At 40.3% G+C, this 23,815-nt stretch overlaps 2 protein-coding genes, 1 long non-coding RNA gene and 1 other non-coding gene across 7 annotated transcripts in view; 1 reads left to right on the top strand and 3 right to left on the bottom strand.

Moving 5' to 3' along the window:
* Positions 1-17,675, top strand: part of LOC128629044 (E3 ubiquitin-protein ligase TRIM35) — a 328,938-nt gene extending 311,263 nt beyond the window's left edge. Inside the window, exons 2-7 of the mRNA XM_053675142.1 lie at positions 13,954-14,966; positions 15,353-15,448; positions 15,541-15,771; positions 15,900-15,922; positions 16,009-16,127; positions 16,670-17,675. Coding sequence (XP_053531117.1) covers positions 14,568-14,966; positions 15,353-15,448; positions 15,541-15,771; positions 15,900-15,922; positions 16,009-16,127; positions 16,670-17,214 — 1,413 coding nt within the window. The 5' untranslated portion in view covers positions 13,954-14,567 and the 3' untranslated portion in view covers positions 17,215-17,675. The remainder of the gene's footprint in view (positions 1-13,953; positions 14,967-15,352; positions 15,449-15,540; positions 15,772-15,899; positions 15,923-16,008; positions 16,128-16,669) is intronic.
* On the bottom strand, positions 3,506-6,730 carry LOC128629036 (transmembrane protein 59-like). Its single transcript, XM_053675132.1, has 4 exons — positions 6,591-6,730; positions 6,305-6,419; positions 6,047-6,164; positions 3,506-5,352 (listed from the first exon to the last, which is right to left on the bottom strand). The coding sequence occupies exons 1-4, from the start codon at positions 6,706-6,708 to the stop codon at positions 5,194-5,196; spliced, it is 510 nt and encodes a 169-aa protein (XP_053531107.1). The 5' UTR covers positions 6,709-6,730; the 3' UTR covers positions 3,506-5,193.
* A 700-nt stretch (positions 17,676-18,375) lies between the features above and the next one.
* Positions 18,376-18,489, bottom strand: trnal-caa (transfer RNA leucine (anticodon CAA)). The gene is made up of 2 exons: positions 18,452-18,489; positions 18,376-18,421 (listed from the first exon to the last, which is right to left on the bottom strand). It is a non-coding gene; the product is annotated as a tRNA-Leu (tRNA).
* A 1,443-nt stretch (positions 18,490-19,932) lies between these two features.
* Positions 19,933-23,801, bottom strand: LOC128628747 (uncharacterized). Of its 4 annotated transcripts, none has more exons than XR_008393366.1 (6): positions 23,507-23,801; positions 23,180-23,384; positions 22,455-23,043; positions 21,414-21,754; positions 21,091-21,300; positions 19,933-20,976 (listed from the first exon to the last, which is right to left on the bottom strand). It is a non-coding gene; the product is annotated as an uncharacterized LOC128628747 (long non-coding RNA). The 4 variants fall into 4 exon arrangements; XR_008393364.1 differs by having other exon boundaries at positions 19,933-21,300; positions 22,455-22,721; positions 22,860-23,043; XR_008393363.1 differs by having other exon boundaries at positions 19,933-21,300.
* Between the last annotated feature and the right edge of the window lie 14 nt (positions 23,802-23,815).

Genomic DNA, 23,815 nt, shown 5'->3' with positions numbered 1-23,815 from the left:
ACCCTCCCTCCGATCCTCTAGTACTGCTCAACTGATCCTACCATCTCTCAGGGTACAAGGAAGGCATGCATCAAGACATTTCTCTGTTCTGGCACCTGGTGGTAGACTGGTTTGGGAGGGTTACTTTAAAAATGTATTCTGTTACAGTTACAAATTACTTAATAAAAAATGTAATGAGTATCACAATATGAAATTAATGTAATCTGATTACTTTTGGATTACTTCAAGGTCACATATGTAAATGAAGGCAAGAGAAATGCAATATGATCTACAATACTTTTATTTATAGCTTATTATCCTGTAGCCGCCCGTATCAAATTCAAGGCCTTGATGCTGACCTACAAGACCTTGTCTGGAACAGCACCCTCCTACCTCAACTCTCTCCTGAAGGCTTATGTTCCCTCACGCTATCAGTGATCAATCAACAATTGACACTGAGTAGTGCCTACTCAGTGTGACTTAAGGTCTCTTTCAAGAACCTTCAAACTAACTGTTCCTCTGTGGTGGAATGAACTTCCAACCTGAAACTCGACAGCAGAATCTGTCACTATCTTCAAGAAACAGCTAAAGACCCACCTCTTCCGTGAACACCTAACCAACCCCTAAATTAAAAAAAAAAATTAATAAAAACTTACTCTGGCTCTCACATCTCTACTTTGCACACTTTGCTTCTTCTGGAACTCAATTAATGGATCTTGTATGGTAGCTACTTAACTACTTGTATTGTTCTCTGCTTGATATCACTTTGCTTGTATTTTCTCATTTGTAAGTCGCTTTGGATAAAACCGACTGCTAAATGAATAAATGTAAATGTATTTTAAGCTTAAAAACATGTTCAATGTTTGAATTTGTTTTAATAAAATAAATAAAGAAATAAAAGATCACTGTACCTGATGCGGGTAACATTACATCACAAAAGTTAGGGTGACCATATTCTGAGAACACCTTTTTTGGTGTTTTCTGCCATCATTTACACATTTGAATGGCCATGTAATACAAACCATGTGATAACATGAAATTAAAAATGTCCTTATATGGCCATGGGCATTGTTTTGACTCAGGACAAACAAACAGTCATTTGCTGCCAAGCAAGTGATTGATGCCAACAGCGCTTCGCCTTTGTGCATTCGCTGAGAGCAGGCTAATGGTTGGGAGGCAGGAATTTGGCCAATAGTTGGTGAGCAAGAAGGTTGGAATTACAGAGATTGTTAAAGCTTGCAAACATGCACACACACGATGCAGTATTAGACCATAAGCACATCATGATGAAACTAAAGTCGAATCCGGTACTTTTTCTAAAAAATTTTAAGGTCCCAAAAAGAGGACATGTCCAGGAAAAAGGGGACTTTTTCCTCTTTTTTAAATTTATTTGCCCATGTAGCAAGAAGTTGCTCATTTGAGCCACGGCTGGCAAGAGAAAACCAGAACTATAATCAATCACTTGTCTATACTGTATATCATGTTAAAAGATTAATTTATGTGGTTTTAAATGAAAAAAGTGTAATCCTGATAGTATTTCCTTTTTTTTTTCTTTTTCTTTTTTTTTTTTACAAAACATACCTGTAATCTGATTACTTTGTTTTTTGACGCAACTGTTAAGGATTACAACCCTTAACCCTCTCTGCTCCAGTGGCGCTGTATCATGGCTGACCCTGCATTCTGACCCCAGCTTCCTGACATGCTGGGGTTTGTGAAGAATTTCACTGTGCATATGTATATGTGGCCAATAAAGACTCATTATCATTATCATTACTCCCCAAGCCTGGTGATGGATTCTAGTGAACTCTCTCTAGATGTGAAAACAGCTGAGTCACTGGCAGTCTTCCAACATCTGCTAAATACCTTCCTTTTCATTCTTGTGTTTTCTGTGTGTTTTTCATTTTATTTTACCTTTAAAGACTCTGGAAACCAATAAACCAGGAGTTGTTTACTTAGGTAAACAACGGGAGAACATGTGAAACTCGGCACAGACAGAAGCCCAAGCTAAGGATTGAACCAGAGACACTGGAGCTGCAACAAAAGAAACTTAATATATGCAAAATATTCCAACAGCTATGAACAGGGTGTCCCATAATTGGGGGAAATTAACATTTTTTAAATAAAAATATCTTCCAAAACTTTTCATACTTTATATGGTTTATATTATATATTTTTTCAGATAGCCTGTAAGAATGCCTTTGATAAAAGAACATGTTGAAATCCTTGGCTGGATTGGGAAGCTACTGCAAGGTTGTGATGGACATGAAATTACATGCATAGCACCAGATATATTAACACAACTTCAACACTAGTGGGTTTACAAAGAAATGGCATTTCATGTAGAGGATGGTCTGTAAATGAAGTTACATTTTGCTCAAAAGTGTTAATTTCCCCTATGCATGGAGACTTTGGACATTGAACTCCTAATAAACTAAGCCTAAGGGAAAGAACACAAACCTGAGTCAAGAAATTAGCACGCACAAAGAAGTTCACAAGCAAGTCAAACAATCAGTAAAGTAAAAAAAGGCAACAGGCAGCAAGTTATCAGAGTGAGTGTGAGTCCATTCTGCCAATGCCTTAAGTAGCTATGCAGTGATGGGGAGTAATAAGCCACAGGGAACACTGGAAGTGGTGGACTGGAGCACAGGCATGGACCAGAAATGGACTGCAACTTGAAAACCTGAAATGGCATGAACACACAATAAACAGAGAAAGAAGAAACACAAAAATTACAAAGAGGGGGCCAAAACAACCTGCTGCACCACCATACTACCCACGGGCAATTGTTCTCTCTATATGTTTATCATTGCAGAAGTTGCAACCACGACCATTTTAAAACAATTTTGGCACTTCCTTAGAAATGTGCTCTGCACCAAAAAGTCCCAACCACAGCATTTGATGATGGTTTTTGTTAATTGTATTTAATAGTTGTTATGCACTATTGGAAGTTTAACATTGATCTTTATTATTGATAATAAATGTATTGTTCCGAAACACATTAATTCATGTAAGTCGTTGACAATATACTTTTGTAATGACTGCAGTCATTTTAGTGGAGAAGAGGAAGATATGTACACTGCACAGTTTTAATGGGCAATGATGGGCCCATGGGTAAAGACAGCCTATATAAAGTTTGAGCTTCTTGCAGGTTGTGAACCGGCAGTCCAGAGTTGGTGAAGGGCCAAGACTACGTAGCAAACCATCTGCCAAAGAAGAAATTCTCATGGGCCCATGTGGGCTAAGGGAAAGTCCTTATCACCACTGATGCTGGATTATACTGTATACTTGCATGTATAGTCACAGCTTATTGCCAAGTTGACAGTTTATTACATTTATAAATAACTATCAAACATTTTACTTCCTCTTAGTGAATTTGCTGTTTGTGCAGAGGTGTCAACATTGCTAATAAGAAAATCCTAGCAGGTAAAACAAAATGTTGCAACAAAACCCACTAGTGTATGTTGGTAGATGGGGTGGCTCCATGCTACAGGCATAAATAAAAATAAAAATAAAATCTTGACTGATATTAAATAATTAGCATAAATGCTTGGATTTATTAATAGCCAATAGCCAATTGATATATAAGCTAAGTTTTTACAAATGTTATAAAATTCACACAAATGCATGCCATCATACTTGCATGTACATAAATGTGTTCACTAGGGGGCACAGTCACATGTAACAAACCAGAATGTATGAAAAAATAAAAAAAATAATAGAAGAAAGGATGTGATTAGAGTTGTTTATAATTCGCGGCAATATTACCCTGAAACATAGCACGCATTGCCTTAAATTAATCGCTTAAATATCATACTTGAGGCAGTTAGTATTAAAGATTGTGACACAAAGAGAGAGATGTGGCACTATATAGCTACTTGATTAATGAATTGACTTTTATCCATGCAAATGTTATTCATGTTCAGTCTGGCTGCTGATTTAGCTGAAAAACCAGAAAAGTCAAATACATAAATGCTATGGTTAAACTGTAAGAGATAGCACCCTCTTTGTGGCTGCCTTTGAAAATGGCAAAGGAAAACTGAGAATTTCAATAAACTAGTATATTCTCTCTCTTTTCTTATACTGTTTTGTGTACTTCATGACATGCGGACACAGAGAAAATCTGTATTAATAATAAATAACTAATGAGTTCTGAAGCAAATCCTGTAGATCAAACAAATTTCTAACAGCCAGATAATTATGTGGAAAAAATATGTTCATTATGTACTATGGATTTGGTCATGCAACAATCGTGTACCTAAAAAGCAGTTAACATCTTTGTGATATTTATTTACTTAACTCATCTGTATTTTATAATTGCATTGCCTCTTCAACATTAAGCTATGAACACAAATATTAACAGCATATATTAGTCTATTGCCATAAGTGGGTAGGCAGATAGGTCTCAAAACATATTAGCATGCACTGCAATTAGGACCACATGGGTAAAAGAAACACAATCAGCACTAGAAGAGCCATGAGGCTAGTGAGCTCTACGGCTGGTAACATATGATCTATTTGTCAAACCCTAGCACTAAGCAGAAGTAGGAGAATCATCCCATTCGACAATCTTAAGAATAAAAGAGATATTTACATTCTTACTTTACCTAGGTATCACTCAATCTTATTAGAAGCTTTCTGTAAATACCACTTAATCACAGCATCTTATCTATTAGCATCTAAATGAGAGATAAAGTACAATAAGATCTTATACATAAGTGATATACATTAGTGATGGAGATAAATAAATAACTACATGTATGTACACATGATTATTCCATGAGTAGGGCCTGTCTCCTGTTGTGGCAAAATCAAGTGTCAAAATCTCTATTCAAACATAACTAATCAAATTGAAAATGATGCTGTCAATGTTTGTCTTTTGCTCACTGTAGTAAGGAGTACCTTGGCTGCGTTACAGACATTCTAGTTCAAAGAACATCCTAGCATCCCAAATCCCTTAAGTGCTACAATCACAGCTTGGTTAATCATGTTCTTAATGTTTTTGAAAGCAGCACTGTCTAGTGAACACAATAAACACCTATATCAATATTACTTATTACTCAATGGCTTCACTGTGTGTAACCTGTTCCTATATATAGGAATATCAATAAGAATAAATAAACCATGCATTTTTATTTTAAAAAAACTTAAATGTGATGATTTCTTCCTCTATTTGAGGGACAGAAATACTAACAGATTACACACGTTATAATGGTTTTATAGTGAGGTTTTGTTCAGGTCAACTTTGACTGGCAGAGGCCCTGCCTCTTTTTCTTCATCATGATGACCAACTGCTACAGCAATCACTGAAGTCAGATGGTAGGGGTTGACTTTTGGCATGTAGTCTAGGAACTCCTTATCTCCATTGATGCTCAACTGCAAAAGAAAACAGACCAATGAAAATAGACTTCATAGTGTAATTCCAAACAAGGCAAACACTAAAAAAAAGATGTAGGTCTCGATGCATGTCTCAGATATGTGCTCTTCGGATGAGGCCATGTTACACATAGTTTAATGTCAAGTTGGCCGTGCCAAAACAAAAAGTCAGTTAAGTGACCAGTAACCAACACCAACACCTCCTGTTAAATGTTTTCTTTTATCGGAATTTATCTGAAAAGTATAGTCTGAATGCATAAAACAAATTAAACATATATCATCTTCAAAAAACAGTAATAACAACAACACAATAGTTTTACACAGTGGCTTCCATAAGTATTCACATTCATAAGATTATTAACCTAGACATTTAAAGGCACTTTGTGCATATTTCAAAAAAAAAAAAGAAAGAAAGTGACAATGATTTGAAATTCTCCACACACTCCTAAACACAATTTTCACAATGAGCAGTAAAATAGTTGCAGGTAAGATACAAGATTACATGTTCTGGTCTCTATCAGGTCTTTGTGTCAGCATAAACATTGCTTGATTATCAGTATATTAAAGTATCAAAAAGCATTTGGGGACTTTAGAAGTATGCACATAAAATCATACTGTGCAAGACAAAAAAAAAGTGTTCCAATTAGGATTAGGATCTTGCCAGAATAATAGGTTTGTTCCTATGAATAGGTACCTGAGTCTTTACATGTTGCTCAGGTGCTGTTACCAGGCTGGCACAGCTCAGCCACAGCATCACCATGATTGACAACAGGAGACATGTAGCCAAGATCCAACGTGGCAGACCTGAACGCCTGCAAGAGGGAAAGAGCAAAATCACAACTGCCATATATAAACTAATTAAAATCTAAACATTTAAAAAAAAAACTCTTCACGTGATTAACCATCAAACTGTTTATAATATCTTAATGTGACTGAATCTGGGCCCTCTAACCTTGACATGCAGCCCAGGAAGTCGTGCTCTGCAACCGTGTCCTCAACATGCTGACTGCTGTGTTTTCCCTTGCTCTCAGCTTTAAGCTCATTTCTCTCTCCATGCAATCGCTCTCCTAGAAGGCAGGGGGTGGCCATTGTTTTAAATAAACAACAGAATCCATGGTCTCTTTCAAGTTACAGTCATGCCAGAAGACAGAGTCAGTTATGTGTATGTAGAAGCATTGATCTTATAGAGGAAAATACAGTTTTTGATAGCTCTCTAAACTAAAGGTGCTCCATCTCACCAGATTGTAGCCTCTGTGTCTGAGGATTTCCTTCAGTCCAAGGTTTGTTTGCAACACTGGTGTGTGGGGCTTGCAACTCAGGTAAATAATACTCAATCTCTGGCTCGCTCTGAAACATTTGACAATTTAGGACAAACAGGTGTCAGTTAGGAAGCTGGACATGTGCTAACAAGAGATATATACATGGTGTCCCAAAAGTCTGCACACATAAGGGAAATTAACACTTTTTAGCAAAATGTCTTCCAGATTTTTCATACTTATATATATATATATATATATATATATATATATATATATATATATATATATATATATATATATATATAAAAATATTAGATTTTTTTTCAGACAGTTTATAAGAATGCCTTTGACAAAAGATGAACATATTGAAATCATTCTCATGGCTGGATCACGAAGCTGTCGCAAGGTTGTGATGGACTGTAACAGGACACATGACAAGCACATCATACACGACACTGTTGCCAATTCAAAAAGACTGGAAGTGTTGCAGACCAACCGAGAAAGTGACGTCCACGAACATCCACTTACGAAGGCACAACTGGCATGCTGCTGGCCTACATAGTCCCCTATGTATGGAGATTTTTGGGACACCCAGTATACATACACACACATGCATGCACACACGCACGCACGCACACTTGGGTCCATAGGTATTTGGAGTGAGAGGAATTTGAGGCCGTCATACACAGACTCACAGGAGTGGAACCTGATGTGACCTGCTACCTGCTAGCTCATCCACCTCAAGGTTCAAATGTTTTGTGCATGCCGAGATGCCTTTCTGCTCAACATGGTTGTAAAGAGTGATTATATGAGGAAATACGTATTGGATCAATCGGAAAGAGCTCCAGAAACACTTGGAGGCAGCACGTACTATTGTCACAGAGAAAACAATAGGTAATGCACTGCACTGCTCACGCTCACAAGACTCCATTACTAAAGAAAAGGCATTTCAAGGCTCGTTTAGAGTTTGCTACAACTGGCCTGGTCAGAGGAGAGCAAAATTTTACTTTTTGGCTGTCATACTACACACCATGTTTGGAGAAGAAATGGCACTGCACATTAAAACATTATACTAACAGTGAAGTTTGGAGGTGGAGGCATCATGGTGTGGGGCTGTTTTTCATCACATGGTACTGTCAGACTTCATCTAATTGAAGGAACGATGAATGGAGCCCTTTACTGGGAGATTCTTGAGAAGAATCTGCTGTCATCCACCAGGATGATGATGAGACGTGAGTGGACTTCCAGCAGGACAACGATCCAAAGCATACAGTAAAGGAAACTCTACTTCATGACTTAGTCAGCACCTTAGTCTAATGGCCGATCATGATCACAAAAAATCGGTAATCTGTATCGGCTGCAAAAATCCTAATCGGAGCATCCCCAACTAATGCAGATCTCTATCTGCCTTTAGGTGTGTGTAATACTTTATTACTGGAGTGGCTTGTATCACTGGACTAGCAAGTTTTAAAAATCAGTGTAAAAGGTTTCATTTCTGGCACCTAAATCATTTTATTTGAGGATAACAAATGTTTTAAAAAGGATTATTTTGAGGTTTTTTGTGTGAAACTGAGTGGAACAGCACCAACAGCAGTTGTAAGACAAACACAGAGAATGAAATGAAGTATCAAAAAGAAGTACAGCTGCCGGAGTGTCACAATTCCTGAGGAGACCAGAACCCTAGATAATGAAGGAGTGGTCACACCAGAGATGTTAAATTGCCCACCATGAACCAGGGGTTCCTCCAGCAGCCAGTGTGGTGTTCTGCACCCCTTGGTTTGTTTTTTAAAAAGGTTCCATATTTTAAAAAGCCCACGATAAAAAAAAACTGGTAATCCAGCAAAGTCTAGTGTTCTTGTGTCCATTAAAAACAAAGTTCTGTCCAACCCCAGTCCTCCTACTCTCTATAACAGCCTATAGGCTGCTGCTCTCCATACCAAACTCCTGGGTCCAGTGAGGAGTCTCTGGATGAACTGGAGTCTAAACGTTGCAGTTCTGCTGCCTACGTGGACCAGCCCCTGCGACCCCCCTTCTTGGGCAGGTGAAGGACACTTTGAGGGATCCAGTGTAGTCTGTCCCAGAAGTCGTCCACTAGCAGGGCCTGGATGTTCGAGAGCAGGTTTGGTGGCGGATCCACACATGCCAGCTTCTGCCACAGGCTTGATGCTGCCAGGTTGTTGATGATCAGCATTCGTCTCCTGTAAGACATTTTTGGGACCAGCCACTTCCACCTGCTCAGTCTGCCCTTCACCTTCTCAAAGACACCTTCCCAATTTTTAGTTAAAATCTCAGTGCTGCCCACATAAACACCCAAGTACTTAAAACCACCCTTTTTCCACACCAAACCAGCTGGTAATGTGGGCTGCCCACCACCCCACTCTCCAACTAAAATGGCTTTACTTTTGGCCCAGTTGACCTTGGCAGATGATAAACTCTCAAAATCTTTTAAAACATCAGTTAAAATATTCACATCAGTCTGTGCTCCCAGCATTACGACTCGGTCATCTGCATATGCTGAGAGACACAGAGAAGCGCTGGAGTGAGATATCTTAAAACCAGAAAGTTGATCTCTCAGTTTACATAAAAGAGGTTCAAACGCTAGGGTGTACAGCATGCCTGACAGAGAACAGCCTTGTCTAATACCTCTGTAGACTCTAAAAGGGGCACACAAACCACCATTAACCTTCAATACACTTGCAATTTCACTCTACAAAGTCTTGATCATGGCTATGAAACCTGGGTTTGAAACCAAAGGTTTCCAGCACCTTCCACAAGTATTCATGTTCAACCCGGTCAAAAGCCTTTTCCTGATCTTGAAAAATAAGGCCAGTCTTTAATCCCAATAGCCTGGAGACGTCCAAAATGTCACAAATTAAATGTATATTATCAAGTATAGACCTGCCGGGTACACAGTACGTCTGGTCAAGGTGAGTGATTTGCTCCATTACCTTAGTCAGTCTTGAAGCTAGCGCTTTTGAGAGCAGTTTGTAGTCAGTGCACAACAGTGAGACCGGGCACCAGTTCTTCAAATGCGTCAGGTCTCCCTTTTTCGGCAGTAGGGTCAGGACGGCTCTCCTGCAGCTCAATGGGAGTTCATCTCCCTTCACACTGCCTAGCAACACTTCTACCACATCCTGCCCTACAACTGCCCAGAAGGCTTTGTAGAACTCTACAGGGAGACCGTCTATGCCTGCGTCCTTCCATTCTCCATCCCTTGGAGAGCTTCATAGAGCTCTGCTAGAGTTAGCTCTATGTCTAGATCGCTGGCCACATGCTCTGAAAGTTTTGGCAGGTCTTTAAGGAAGCTCTCTTCTACTGTCTGTGCCCCTGACTGCTCACTGCTGTACAGCTTCGAGTAGAAGCTAACTGTCTGCTTGCGAGTTTCAGCGGGATCTGACAGAAGATCTCCTGATTCTGTTCGCACAGCATGTATGAATCTAGACCAAAAAAGAACTTAGAAGGAGCATCCATCTCATTCATGCTTTTAAAGCATGAGCGGACCAGCGCCCCCTGTGCTGTGATGCCCAACAGGTCATTCATTATAGCTTTTTTACTTTTGAGGGCTTCAATCTGCCCTCGATCTCCTGCGGTCTCCAAACACTGGAGTTCCACTATTCCAGTCTCCAAAGCTTTCAGAGATCTGACAATGTCTCTCGTGACATTAAGAGTGTACTGTTGACAAAATGCTTTAATTTGAGCTTTGGCCACATCCCACCACTGTTGTATAGAACTAAAAGCCATCTTTTCATATTTAAAAACATTCCAGAAATAAATAAAAGATTCTCTAAAATTAGTATCCTCTAAAAGTGCAGTATTAAAATGCCAGTAAGCACTTTTTGGTTTTACATTTTCTTTACTGACGATACACTGCACCATGCTGTGATCAGAGAGGCCTACTGGAACAATAAAACATTTAGTAAAAAGTGTCAGCTGATGTTTAAAACCATAAAAGCGATCTAGTCTTGCCAGGGAGAATGTGTTGTCTATGGAGTGGGCCCACGTGTACTGCCTCTGGTTTCTATTTAAATTTCTCCAAATATCAATCAGTTCGTGAGCCTCCATCGTCTCCCACAGGCGCTTACGGGAGGCCACATGAGGTTCTGTGTGGTTCCTGTCCAAGTTATCTGTTGTGCAGTTAAAATCCCCACCCAGAATTAAAATATCGGCAGTGTTGCAGTCAGCAATGACCTTGTCTAGTTTATCTAAGAAAACCATTCTCTCCACTGCACTGGTGGGAGCGTACACACAAATAAAAACAAAGCTCTCATTCTCATAGATAGCTCTTACTTTTAAAAGCCTCCCATTTAAAACCTCATCTACTGTATAAGAACTGGGAGTAAAATTGCGAGCAAACAGTAGGGCAACCCCACCACTAACTGATGTATTGTGACTTAAAATTGCCAGCGCACCGCACTCCTTCATCCAGATAGTAGCATTGTTGACATTACTATGTGTTTCCTGCAACATCGCTACATCAATACGCTTCTGCTTTAGTAACTCATAGTTTTGCACGTTTTTCGTGTTCTCTTGCCCCGTTAACGTTTACACTTGCAATACGAATCCCAGTCATAAGAACAAGGTGTAGATAAAACAAGCAGATGATAAAACCCATTCTAATATAAAACACACCAAACACTCTACTGGTCATCATCAGGAGTTTCTCTGCTGACTTTAGTCATGAATTTCTTCAGACGATAGATCTCAGTGTCAGTAAAAGCTCCTTCCCTTCTAAAATGTTTGACATCATGGATAAACTGCTTCAGATCTGTGAAGTGCTCTTCTACTACAACGTCCTTTTGCCATTTGGTATTCCGTAAGAACTCCTTAATGCTCTCGGCACTTACCGGACAACCGATCCCTGCCTTTCAGTGCAACAGCTCAGCTTTAATACAGGCCTCACCATGTTTTTTTCCTGGCACTGTGCAAGTTTTGATGAACCTGTACAGATGTTTTTCAACTGCTTTCACTTCACTGGTCTCCCATTTCTTTTTCTTTACCACCTTAACACCTGAACAAATGCAAGACAAAGTTAGTCAAAACATATAATGTCTTTCAATTTCATGAAAACAATCATGTTTGTTTATCAGACAATACCTTTGGGAACAGATGTGGTACAGGTTGATTATCAAATTAATTCATACTTATTTCTAGCTACATAGTTACATCCAACATAGATGCCCCTTACACATGATCTTAGGGCTTCCCAAACTAAACCATGTAAACCAATTAACCCCACATGGGGTCATGACCCCTAATTTGGGAACCCCTGAGATAATGTGAAAAGGGCACTGTGTGGCCAAAAGTATGTGGACACCTGACCAACACACCCTGATGTGAGGGTAATTGGTTGTTCAGTTCAGTTTAATTCAATTTTATTTGTATAGCGCTTTTTAGAATGGACATTGTCTCAAAGCAGCTTTACAGAAACATAAGCCACGGGATACGGATTTTAAATGTGTGAATTTATCCGAATTGAGCGAGCCGGTGGCGAGGGAAAAACTCCCTAAGAAATGTTGTTGTCTGCGTTGTGTGTTTACTTTTAACCAAATAAAAAGGTGGAAGGCAATTGGGCCGACTCTTCATTTACTCTGACAAAGAGATAATACAGTCTCATACAGTGTGTGCATTCTCCCTCAACATTTCTGTGAAATAAATTTCAAGTTCACTGCAGTTAACACGTGCTTCAAGTTCAGCGGGGAGACCCCAATTGATTTCTAGTGCTTCCCTTAACCACTCATCCACAGCTACTGAAAATACCTGTCTCTGCGTGGGCCAATGTCTAAACCTGCTTCACTGTGCGTCTGTTCAGAATTGTCTACAATGACTAGTTTTCACCCATCATCTGGCAAACAGAAATTCAGACCTACTCTTCAGCATTCGAACCTCTGCTGGGAAACCTGAAAGGATTTTTTTTCCGTTTCTGAACATGTTTCACTGGGAATCAGTTCAGAAGTTCTAGGCTTCTGTTGGGACCATGACCCTGATGAGGTTACCTGGGCTGACCTGTGAACAACTTCTTTTGCATATTCGGTGTAGAAAGCCATTAGCCCTCCCACTGCCCACTCTTGATCCAAAACAATAGGCACATGCACTCTTAGATGTCTATTTAATCGTCCATATCAACGGAGCACATGAAAGTGTTTGTGGTTGATGTATACTCAAGACTTAACAGAATCACCTCAAATGACCGAAGTGGTTCGTCACATAAATCACCGTATTTATATTTAATGTACATCATGAAACACATCCTACTTAGATATTTTTGTAGGGGAACTTGTGCTGAAGACTAAAAAGTCATGTGACTTTGAAAATAGTGCTTACATTTGTTCAAATTGACAACAGTATCAGAGCGTGCCAAAATCATCAGTGTCTGAAAATACCTGGGGTCCCCCAGAGTAAACTGAGACAGAATCCTTTCCTCCAAAGATCAGAGCACTGTGCACGGTGATGTATTTACCTCTGTTTCAGGTCTGCGTGTGTATTTATTGTGCTTGTAAACAGGTGGGTATAAGGGCAAAAAACACGTCTGTAGTGTCAGGATGGCCGAGCGGTCTAAGGCTCCACACTCAAGGTTTAGACCTTTTCCCTGGTAAAAGGAGGATTCTGGTCTCTAAATGGAAGCGTGAGTTCAAATCCCTCTTCTGACATTAATTTTTTAAATGAAAACACCATTAAGATAATGGCTTTTAATTCTTATGAATAGGTTGTCAGATATGGAGCGGGTGGAATTTTGGCCCACTCTCCTTTGCAAAAGTGCTTTGGTTCAGACACATTGGAGGGTTTTGGAGCATGAACTGCCTGTTTAAGGTCCTGCCTCAGCATCTCAGTTGGTTCAAGTCAGGACTTTGACTAGACCACTCCAAAACTTTAATCTCAGAGGTGGACTTACTCCTGTGCTTTGGATCATTGTCTTGCTGCATCATGCAGTTCTGCTTGTATTTCAACTTAGGGATTGAAGACTGGAGATTCTCCTTTAGGATTTTCTGATAGAGAGCAGAATTCATGTTTTCCTTGACTATTGCCGAGGCCCTGAAGCAGCAGAGCATCCCCACAAGTGCCACCTCCATGCTTGACTGTAGGTATGATGTTCTTTTTGTGGAATTCTGTGTTTGGTTTACGCCAGATGTAACGGGACTCCTGTTGTTTGAAAAAACATACCCGGATTAGGAAATGCTTCACAGTTTGTCAAATTTCAGTCGTAGTCGGCAGGATTTGAACCTGTGTGGGGAGACCCTAATGGATTTCTAGTGCATCGCCAAGTCCATAGGAAACATTCTGTGAAATGTTCAACCCTGGAGGTGTGAGGTGAACGTGCTATCAAAAGTCTTGCATATGTTAGTAGTTTTGTTTTGTGTCATAAAGATGGTTTTAAGATATTGTCGAATCTCAATAAGAAAAACATCAAACATAGACTACATGTATAGACTACAAACAAAACTTCATTCCAGTGTAAACAGAAATAAACTTCAATATATTGTTATTAATTTGAACAGACTTTTCCATACGAGCTCAGAACCTAAATAAATGCTCTCTGGCTGTTTACACAGTTAACATTCTGTATTAATATCTCTTCTAAATTTCTTGATATAAACATTGACTGGGTCGACACGATGAATTATCAGAAGTGATCTTTATCTGCTGTTTCTGCTGTCAGTGTTGAGTGGAACAGGTCATACCTGTCTCTCTAAAACTCCTCCCAGTAAGGAAGTACAGAGTCCGAGACGACTGCAGTCCTTTTGCAGTGTTCTGCTCTGGTGAGTTTAGTTTTATTCTCGGTTTATGGAGAATTCTGAGTCTCATTTTCAGCTCTGTGAAAGGAAGTGATTACTAACTGGACCTGCAAAGTCGTATATTAACTTTAAACAAACCTGAAATCAGGGTGTGATTACTTTTGATCAAAGTGAAAGTGAATCTGAACATTCGGACCGGAGAGAACAACAGCAGCAGCAGAATAAAATGGCTTCTAAGTTTTCAGAGGAGGATTTCTCTTGTCCTGTGTGCTGTGAAATCTTCACGGATCCTGTTCTCCTGCGCTGCAGTCACAGTGTGTGTAAAGTGTGTTTGCAGAAGTTCTGGGAGACCAAAGGATCCAGAGAATGTCCTGTTTGTAGGAGGAAGTCGTCTATGGAGGATCCTCCCAGAAATCTGGCCTTAAAGAACCTGTGTGAGACTTTCTTACAGGAGAGAAGTCAGAGATCTTCATCAGCGTCTGAAACAGTCTGCAGTCTGCACAGTGAGAAACTCAAACTCTTCTGTCTGGATGATCAACAGCCGGTGTGTGTGGTGTGTCGGGATTCAAAAATACACACCAACCATAAATTCTGCCCCATTGATGAGGCATTAACAGACTGTAAGGTAAATAAAACGTTCCTGTAAAAGGTACATGTAAAAAAGAGTTTATTCTACATATCAATATCTACAGGTTCAATATAAACACAGTGTAATAATTCAATAATAAATGATAATTGCCTTGTGATAAATTTAGTAAATAATAACAAATGTGAGTCTGCTATTCCATCATCAGATTTTCAGCATCTGAAGTGTCTCCTGTATAAACAGGAGCAGATCTTCCATGTTAGACTAAAGCAGTGTACACCAATAAACCCACATCCTATAAGTCTACACTTTTCATTGTTTCTTCTGTACTTGGTGCATTTGAAAAGCTCTAATGAGTGCTTGTAAGAGAGAATACAGCTATTACTAAACACAGAGTCTCCATGCAGTGTGTTGATTTGTTTCAGGAGGAGCTGAAAACTGCTCTGAAGCCCCTACAGCAGAAACTGAAGATCTTTAAAGACTGTAAACTGCACTGGAGTCAGACTGCAGAACATATAAAGGTTAGAATCAATAAGATGGGTTTGATATTAGAATGATATTTTGCATCACTGCAGAATCAGTTCTATTTCATTTGATTTCCTCTTCACTGCAGATTCAGGCCCAACACACAGAGCGGCAGATTAAGGAGGAGTTTGAGAAGCTTCACCAGGTTCTACGAGATGAAGAGGCAGCCAGGATAGCTGCACTGAGAGCGGAAGAGGAGCAGAAGAGTCAGATGATGAAGGAGAAGATTGAGAAGCTGAGCAGAGACATATCATCTCTTTCAGACACAATCAGAGGCGTAGAAGAGGAGATGAGAGCCGAAGACGTCTCGTTCTTACAAGTGAGGATCATTTAGTCAGTGTTTATACTGTGAGAAAGTAAAACTTCTTTCCATCATCAGAAACGTCACATTTCAGTGGTGTAAAAATGTCAATCAGATCCACTGATATTTGCTTTGTTGTTTTACAGAACTACGAGGCCACAGTGAGAAGGTGAGTGATGTGCTTCCTGTCTCTCTCGTTCTCTGTGTTTCTGACTCCAAACCCACAGCAGCACTGACTCCTGAATGTTTTTGCAGAGCTCAGTGCACACTGCAGCATCCAGAGGAGCTTTCAGGAACACTGATCCATGTGGCAAAACATCTGGACAACCTGAAGTTCAGAGTCTGGGAGAAGATGCAGGACGCGGTCCAATACAGTAAGAATCTTCCTTCCTTCCTTTCTTTATTTATTTCTGTTTCTCTGCCTTTGTTAATTTCATTAAAGTGGTCTTTATAGTGATGTTTCTTTTGTGTAATGTTTTGGAATTGTTGTTGTTGTTATTATTATTATTATTATTATTATTATTATTATTATTACACACATATGTGGTCACCTTTTGAACTGATGTAATGTAATATAAGGAAACTTTTATTTTGAAAGGCTTCTGATGCGTCAGACTGTTCAGTGGTTGAAGCGCGAGTGTAAAAATGGATTACAAAAGTTTTAGATTTATAATTCTTATAAAGATTGTTTACATTTGTAATTTAAATACACCCGGTTATATATGTTTATTCATTAATATTGTAATCACAGTTATCATCTCTTTGGATTAGGCTAATGTTAGCTAGTTCCATACTAACGTAATGCTTAAGTTAGCTTAGCTCCAATGTGTGTGTGTGTGTGTGTGTGTGTGTGTGTGTGTGTGTGTGTGTGTGTGTGTGTGTGTGTGTGTGTGTGTGTGTGTGTGTGTGTTTTCAGCACCTGTAACTCTGGACCCCAACACTGCTCATCCTAAACTCATTGTATCTGATGATCTGACCAGTGTGAGACTCAGTGGTGAGAAACAGAAGCTTCCTGATAATCCAGAGAGATTTGATGGCTATTTGTGTATCCTGGGCTCTGAGGTCTTTAACTCAGGGACACACTGCTGGGACGTTGAAGTAGGAGACTGTACATGGTGGTTTGTGGGTGTGATGACAGAATCTGCTCAGAGGAAGGGAAATATATTCTCCAGAAGTGGAATCTGGTGTGTGAGGTATTTTGGTGGTAAATATAGAACATGTTCTACACCACAGTCATTCACTCTCCTCTCAGTAACACAGAATCTCCAGAGGATCAGAGTGCAGCTGGACTGGAACAGAGGAAAGCTGTCGTTCTCTGACCCTCTCACTAACACACACATACACACTTTCACACACACATTTACTGATAAATTACTGCCATTTATAAGAGTTAGTTGTAATAAATCTCCTGTAAAGATCCTCCCACTTCAGTGCTCTGTAAGAGTGAATCAGATCAGTTAGAACTGATATTGTTTTATTCCAATTCATTAATGAAATATTGCTGATGAAAAGATTCATGTTCTCTGTGAAAGTCTGTTTTTACTGAACACTTCATTGTGGAATTTATTTTGAAGTGTTATATTATTATTTCGACTCACCTTAACAATTACATCAAAATAATGTGAAAACTCAAAATAATAAGATAATATCTGGAATATTAATATATCTTGAAATTCCAAGTTATTAAATGAAATTTTTTAAGTGAAAATAACGACCTACTGTGTTGAAATAATGAATTATTAAATAAAAATAATGTGATAAAGTTCAAATAACTCCATAGTACATTTTCCCCACAATGTTCAGTTCAGGGCTTCCAGAAACAAATAAACCACAGAATGATGTGTAAATGTAGATCTCTATGAGTTAGATTATTACATTTTATTCCTGAATTTAAATCACTGTAAATAAACTGAGGCTTTGAAGACTGGTGTCTTTACTGTATTTGTATTGTTAGCGCTATGCTGTTAATCCTGGGTGAAATGTTTAGCTGGATGTGTGTGTTGTGTGAAACTGTGCAGTGGAGGAGAATTCAAATTGAGCTCTAAGTTTCCCTCCACCAGCAGTTTGTGCTTGTGTAAAGATCAGATGGATCTGTACGTTAATCCTGCATTAGGTGCCGATTCACAATTTAAAATGCGATTCAGAATGAAATGAAATCACTTTGTTCACAGTGAGAATGTGGGGCGGATGTGGAAGAGAGAGTGGTGGGGAGAGAGTCAGACATTAAAGGGGCTAAAAACAACAATTTTATAATAATACCGTTCTCTAGAGTCATTTAACCACACGTTCTGTTCAAGTGTCATGTTATTCATCCATATTTCCACAGAGATCATCCAAGAATTAAATCATCTCCAACCCTCAAAAACACAAATGACATCCTGAGGAGATCCACAACTCCTCTTAATGTGTGTATTTATCAGCATTTATCTGAAAGCTACATTCTGAACTACTACTACACTCAGCACAGAACCTCACATATAAATAAGTTCCCTCTCATTTAAACTTCTCCAGTGTTGAGTGTCTTCATCTTTAATTTACTGCATACGTACAAAATACATTTTAGAATCCTAACTTCATTCATTTAATATTCACACATGGGGGTTTTTAGAGGGAATAAAATCCTGTCAGAAGTGGGATTCGAACCCACGCCTCCATTTAGAGACCAGAATCCTCCTTTAACCAGGGAGAAGGTCTGAACCTTGAGTCTGGCGCCTTAGACCGCTCGGCCATCCTGACACTACAGCTGTGTGTTCCCTCCCTTTTTTCCACCTGTTTACAAACACACTCATTAGACTTGCTGACCTGAAACAGAGTGAATACATCACAGTGCACAATACTCTGACCTTTGGATTAAATGATTCTGTCCCAGTTTTTAATAAGATCTTTAACTACAATGTCAGCTTTTTAAATGTTTAGAGAATATACGTGTGTATCGACGCGCTCGCTTCGTCGGTCATCATCTTCCAGGACTGAGCCGTTATAAAAGTGAGGGTTGTTGCGTTCGCATTCAGACACTGCAGCGTAGGGCGAGAACCGCGACCTCAATATACGAGATATAAACTAATTATTAAAACTACATACATTCATTACTATTTAACAATAACGCAGGAGCACCACCGAGTGTAGAGAAGTAAAGGTACATTTCTGTAATTAAAAATGAACTTGAGTAAGAGTATAAGTACGGCCAGTTAAACCTACTCTTAAGATCACATTGTTTTTGTATATAGAGTGTTACTTCCCACCTCTGGAAATACTGCAGCTGGAAAATATAATCCTTTCTTTTCTCTTTTTGTTTGTCCGGAACATCCAGAGCACATCAAGTTCATGCAGCACTACAGCTCTGTCCTTTGGGTCAGTTTCACCTCGCAGGTCAGTTTAGCAGCTCAGTTCAACATCTACAGAAAAATGCTGCCTACAACCGCTGATCTCTCTCAGCTGTGCGTACCACAGATGCACACTTCTGAAGAAAACATTTCATCTGTGCAGGAAGAACCTGACACTAACAATTCTGTATAAAATGTTCACCAAGTGGAGGAACTGCCAGATGATTGCAGTGCAGCTTGGACCAGACACAGTTGTGAAATGTTCCAGAAGTTATAGATCCCATAAGCACAGTATAGTAGAGGAGCTCCCAGACTGTTCATATACTAAATCTGAGCCCGTCGTATTATTTGATCTGACAATAACCCATTAAATCTTGTTAGTATAGCAGTGCTATGAGAGTTGTGTTCCCAGGCTAAGAGACAGGGGAAGAGCAGACGCAGTCAGTGTGGCTCATGGGGTATTTCTGCTCAAATAGCAGAAGGGTCTCTCCAATAGAAATAGGGTTTGCTCAGCAGATAAACAGTATGGAACATCTCCCACACGCCAAAATACACGGCATGGTTTGTGAAATTGTATTGCTCGATGGCGGAATACTGTAGTCACTTTGCTGCAACACTGTGATCCCAGAGAACTTTATGTTAGCAATTTCACTGACAGCAATGATCTTCAACAACGTGGCTGGTGCACAGAATGTGTACGGGACACTGCAGATCTCTAATGAGAAAGGTTGTAGGCCTGGGTTTGTCAAAGACACAAAGACTGAAGGAAATCTGATCAAACATTATTAGGTGGCTATTGTTGTTAATTAGAAACAACAGTGCCCTGATTTGGGAAAGACAGTTTTTTGTTTTTTTTGAAAGACAGGACCCTATAGCTTCCACCTTACAGAGAAAACATGGCAGAAAGTTCAACAGAGCGTTTGGTTGAAAGCGATTATAAACTCGAGTGAAGTAACTGAGGCAGAGAAACCGCAGGAGCTCAGAAGTTGAATAAAGTTATAAAGAGCACGATTCAGATAAGACGTACCTTTATTGATCTCCTGTAGCGTGCACGCGCACACGCGAAGTTTCAACACAATTTTATCTTATCGATATACATTCTTATTTAAATATTAAGATAGAGAGAGCTAGATAGATAGATAGATAGAAAGAGAGCTAGACAGAGAGAGAACTAGAGCGAGAGAGTGAGAGACAGCTAGAGAGAGATAGATAGAGAGAGGGAGAGAGAGAGCTATTTATAACAAGAATTTAAGTTTACCCTGTAATATATAGATAAACTTTATTAATGATTGGTCAGGAAGGCAGGATACTGATACCAAAAAAAAAACCTTTTAGGCAAGTATATTTAAGTAAAAAAAGCTGTTTTTATTTAGAACACAGGTCGGCTTGCTTGGATGAATGCTTCAGTCTTCTGCCCACAGTGTCTGCACAGGGGTGGCATTCACAGGGAAAAGTCTGGGCGTCGATGCGGAGATGCCTCTGCCCGGTCCTGAAGAAAAACCAGGTACTCTGGTGCTTCATCCTGTAGATTCTGCATCATGACTTTTCCCTGGGCCGCTGTGATTACCTTCCCACGGTCATCACACACGATGTCACCCTTGGAAAAGGGTTGGGTTGCAACAACTCCTGCAAAAGAGAGCAAAACAATATGCATCAGATGACAAGGACGAAATCAACAGGTTTACAAGCAGTGTTTTGTTTTTATTTTTTCTTTTAGGTTGTAAGGTAAATTACAAATAGCAAAACCATCATTTAAGCAATAACAACTTCTCCCCTCGTTACTAAAATAACAAGAAAGTTGGGGAAAGTTAAAAGGCAAAACAGGCAGCCTGCTGCATCGTTCCGTCTCGGCCGAAGCCAATCACCACCCTGTCGTCAACTTCCTTCCTGTTGACCCGCTCTGACACCCGAAAAACAATGAAAAGGCAGAATTTGTTAGTGACCACATCTCCGAATAACCACCACAGCATATTAAAGGAGAAAAGTCATTTAGACCGTTAATAGATGCACTCACGGTCAGGCCTTGCGCAGCTGCCGGGCACTGAAAGTGACGCGACACCAAAAGTGCCGTGCAGTAGCGGCGATAGCCGGTCTCCTCTGTCGAGAGGACCTCTGTGCTTGAGACCAGCTTCCGAAAGATTATCAGGAAGTCGATCCTGGCTACCTCCAAAATGGCCTGGTACTGTGTCAGTGTGCGAACACTCATCATATGTCTCCATTTTTTCTGTGTTCAAAATGGATGTCATTAAAGACCGTACTCAGCGTTGTAGTAGTGAACGATAACATTTGTAATAATACAGAATTTGTAATATAGGACACTTTACTTATTGTAGTTACCTCTGATCAGAAGGCGAACCCTGTTGTGAGGAGGCGGCATCACCGGAGTCCATAGCCATGTCTGACTCTTGTGGCATGTTGGTGATAAAGAACCCACGCCTCTGAAACTCTTCCACCAGTAAAGAAGCACACGGACTGTGGGGCAGGATAGAACAAAGCTGGCGGTAGTCCCAGGTCCTGTTTCTCCAGACCCACCGTCTGGAAGATACCTTGGCCTTCTGGATCTCAGCTTGCCTTTCTTCTGCTGTGCTGTCTTTCATACACACTCTAGCAGGTGGCCAGCGAGATGCTTCTGCGGCTTCTTGCACCGCAAGCAGTGGACAATGTTGCGCTCAGCAAACCTTCAAAATGAGACCATGAGTACAATAAGGAACTCTGAAGATCAAAATACAGAGAAAATCCACTGAAGGAAACACAAATAAACACAAGCGTTTGATTACGGTGCTCAAAGAAAATCTTTCATAGGAAATGGGGTTAGACTTCCTGTGGTTACAAATGTGTGAATGTGTGTAAATATTCCTCTGTAAACAAAATGTATGTGCATGAGTGTATAAATACAATTTATAACAAGAATTTAAGTTTACACTGTCAAGCTGTGCTCAAAGTTTATTATCGATGTGGCATTGGTGGCATAGCGGTTAAGGCTATGATGGGAAGGTCGGTGGTTCAAGCCCCAGCAATGCCAAGCTGGAACTGTTGGACCCTTGAGCAAGGTCCTTAAGGGAGACAAAGAAAAGAATTTCACTGTGCTCTAATGGGACCAATTAAGACTCATGATATTCGATACAATATAGTAGCTACGATATTCGATAAGTGCTACTATAAACCTGATATTAGATCCATCCTCAACTGCTTACTCCTTTTCAGGGTTGCGGGTGAACCTGGAGCCTATCCCAGGAAGCATCGGGCACAAGGCAGGGTACACCCTGGACAGGGTGCCAGTCCCTCGCAGGGCACAATGATATTAGAGTCTTGATAGATGCACATAGCCTGTCCATTCATGTTCTTGAAAAAAACCTGAAGACCGTCCTCCACACTTACAGTGCTGTGAGCGCTGTGTCCCTCTGAGGCTGTGATGACCTGCCCGTGATGGTCACACACCACCTCGCCAGCCAGAAATCTTTACGTTGCAATAATGCCCTTGCCCTTCATCTTCTGTCACAAGAAGTCCTTTCACTTCTGTGTCCTGGTGCGTGTCCGGCTTTGTTTAGCGTCCATTGCTGTGTCCATGGATCCAGGGGGCTTCCATTCTTCACGAACTGGGCTGCACTGGGTATGTTGGTCCTCCACTTGCTGACCTTTTCCTCACTGAGTAGACGAGGGCCAAAGGGCGCCATCAAGAAAACATGCCATGTTCAAAGTTGTCAAGTATAGTCTTAACTAACAATCTTTCATGTTACTTGGTAAATATCTTTAAATATAGTTTAAAAAAATACTTGTGAATACAGTGAATATGCTGCTTGTGCAGTTTCATCTGTGCCTTCAAACAATCACTCGTACAGCTTCCGCTGAAAGCTAGCTGAGATTTCAGCGCGCAGAGTCTTATCTTGCAGATCTGTCGTGGCTGCTTTCTGCTGGGCGGCACCGCGAGCAATGCTACAGGCTGGATTCCCCTTCTGAAGGATCAGTGCTAAATAAAAAAAAAAATGTAAAAATGATTTTTTTAGGAGAAGAGTACAAGACTAGTGGTCAAAGTGTGTGTGATATAATTTGTTTACAAATTGTGGATTCTATTAATTGTGTCGACAAATATATAACATGCTTACGTTGACTGACCAGCCAGCGAATCCAGGAGCTGACTAGCCCTCACTGCGTTGTCAGCCTGCTTCACGCGGTAATGTTTCTCCGCTGTAGCAGTCGAATGTGTTACGTAGTCAGCCACCAGATACTTCTGTGTCAGTCAGACTCTTGGTGGCTGTCTCGAAGGCCCGGCGTGCTCTCTGGCTGGTCACCCATGGTCTGACGCCATACCTAAAGTGCAAGTCGAAACCGTATATTAATTTGATGTTTATTTATTTATATACATATAAAACACATCTACCCTCAGACGCCGTACATAGTGTGTGTGAAATGAATCGTGATGGTCAGCTTACCTTATGTGCAGCCGTCGGAGGTCATTGGAGGGATTGTGTATTCTTCCACTCGCGGATGAGATGAAGAATCTCTCTTCAGTCCCATCCAGATCGTCCCTCTTCCGCTTCCTGATGCAGGACCGGAGTCGTGGCCGCACACACGTGGCCCTGAGCACAGCTGTGCAGTCATGCGTTGTCAGTTCTCCATCTGCTGTCAACCTCTCGTGCCTGTGAAAAAGATCAAACATTAACACATCATAATATGATTTGTCACAGTGCTCACATATATGTGGTGTAAATCAGTCAAATGGGTGCAAAAATAAACTTGCC

The sequence above is a fragment of the Ictalurus punctatus genome, chromosome 24, assembly GCF_001660625.3.
Source record: "Ictalurus punctatus breed USDA103 chromosome 24, Coco_2.0, whole genome shotgun sequence".
Classification (NCBI taxonomy): domain Eukaryota; kingdom Metazoa; phylum Chordata; class Actinopteri; order Siluriformes; family Ictaluridae; genus Ictalurus; species Ictalurus punctatus.
The sequence above is the reverse complement of the archived record's forward strand: the minus strand, read 5'-3'. Positions and strand labels throughout refer to the sequence as shown.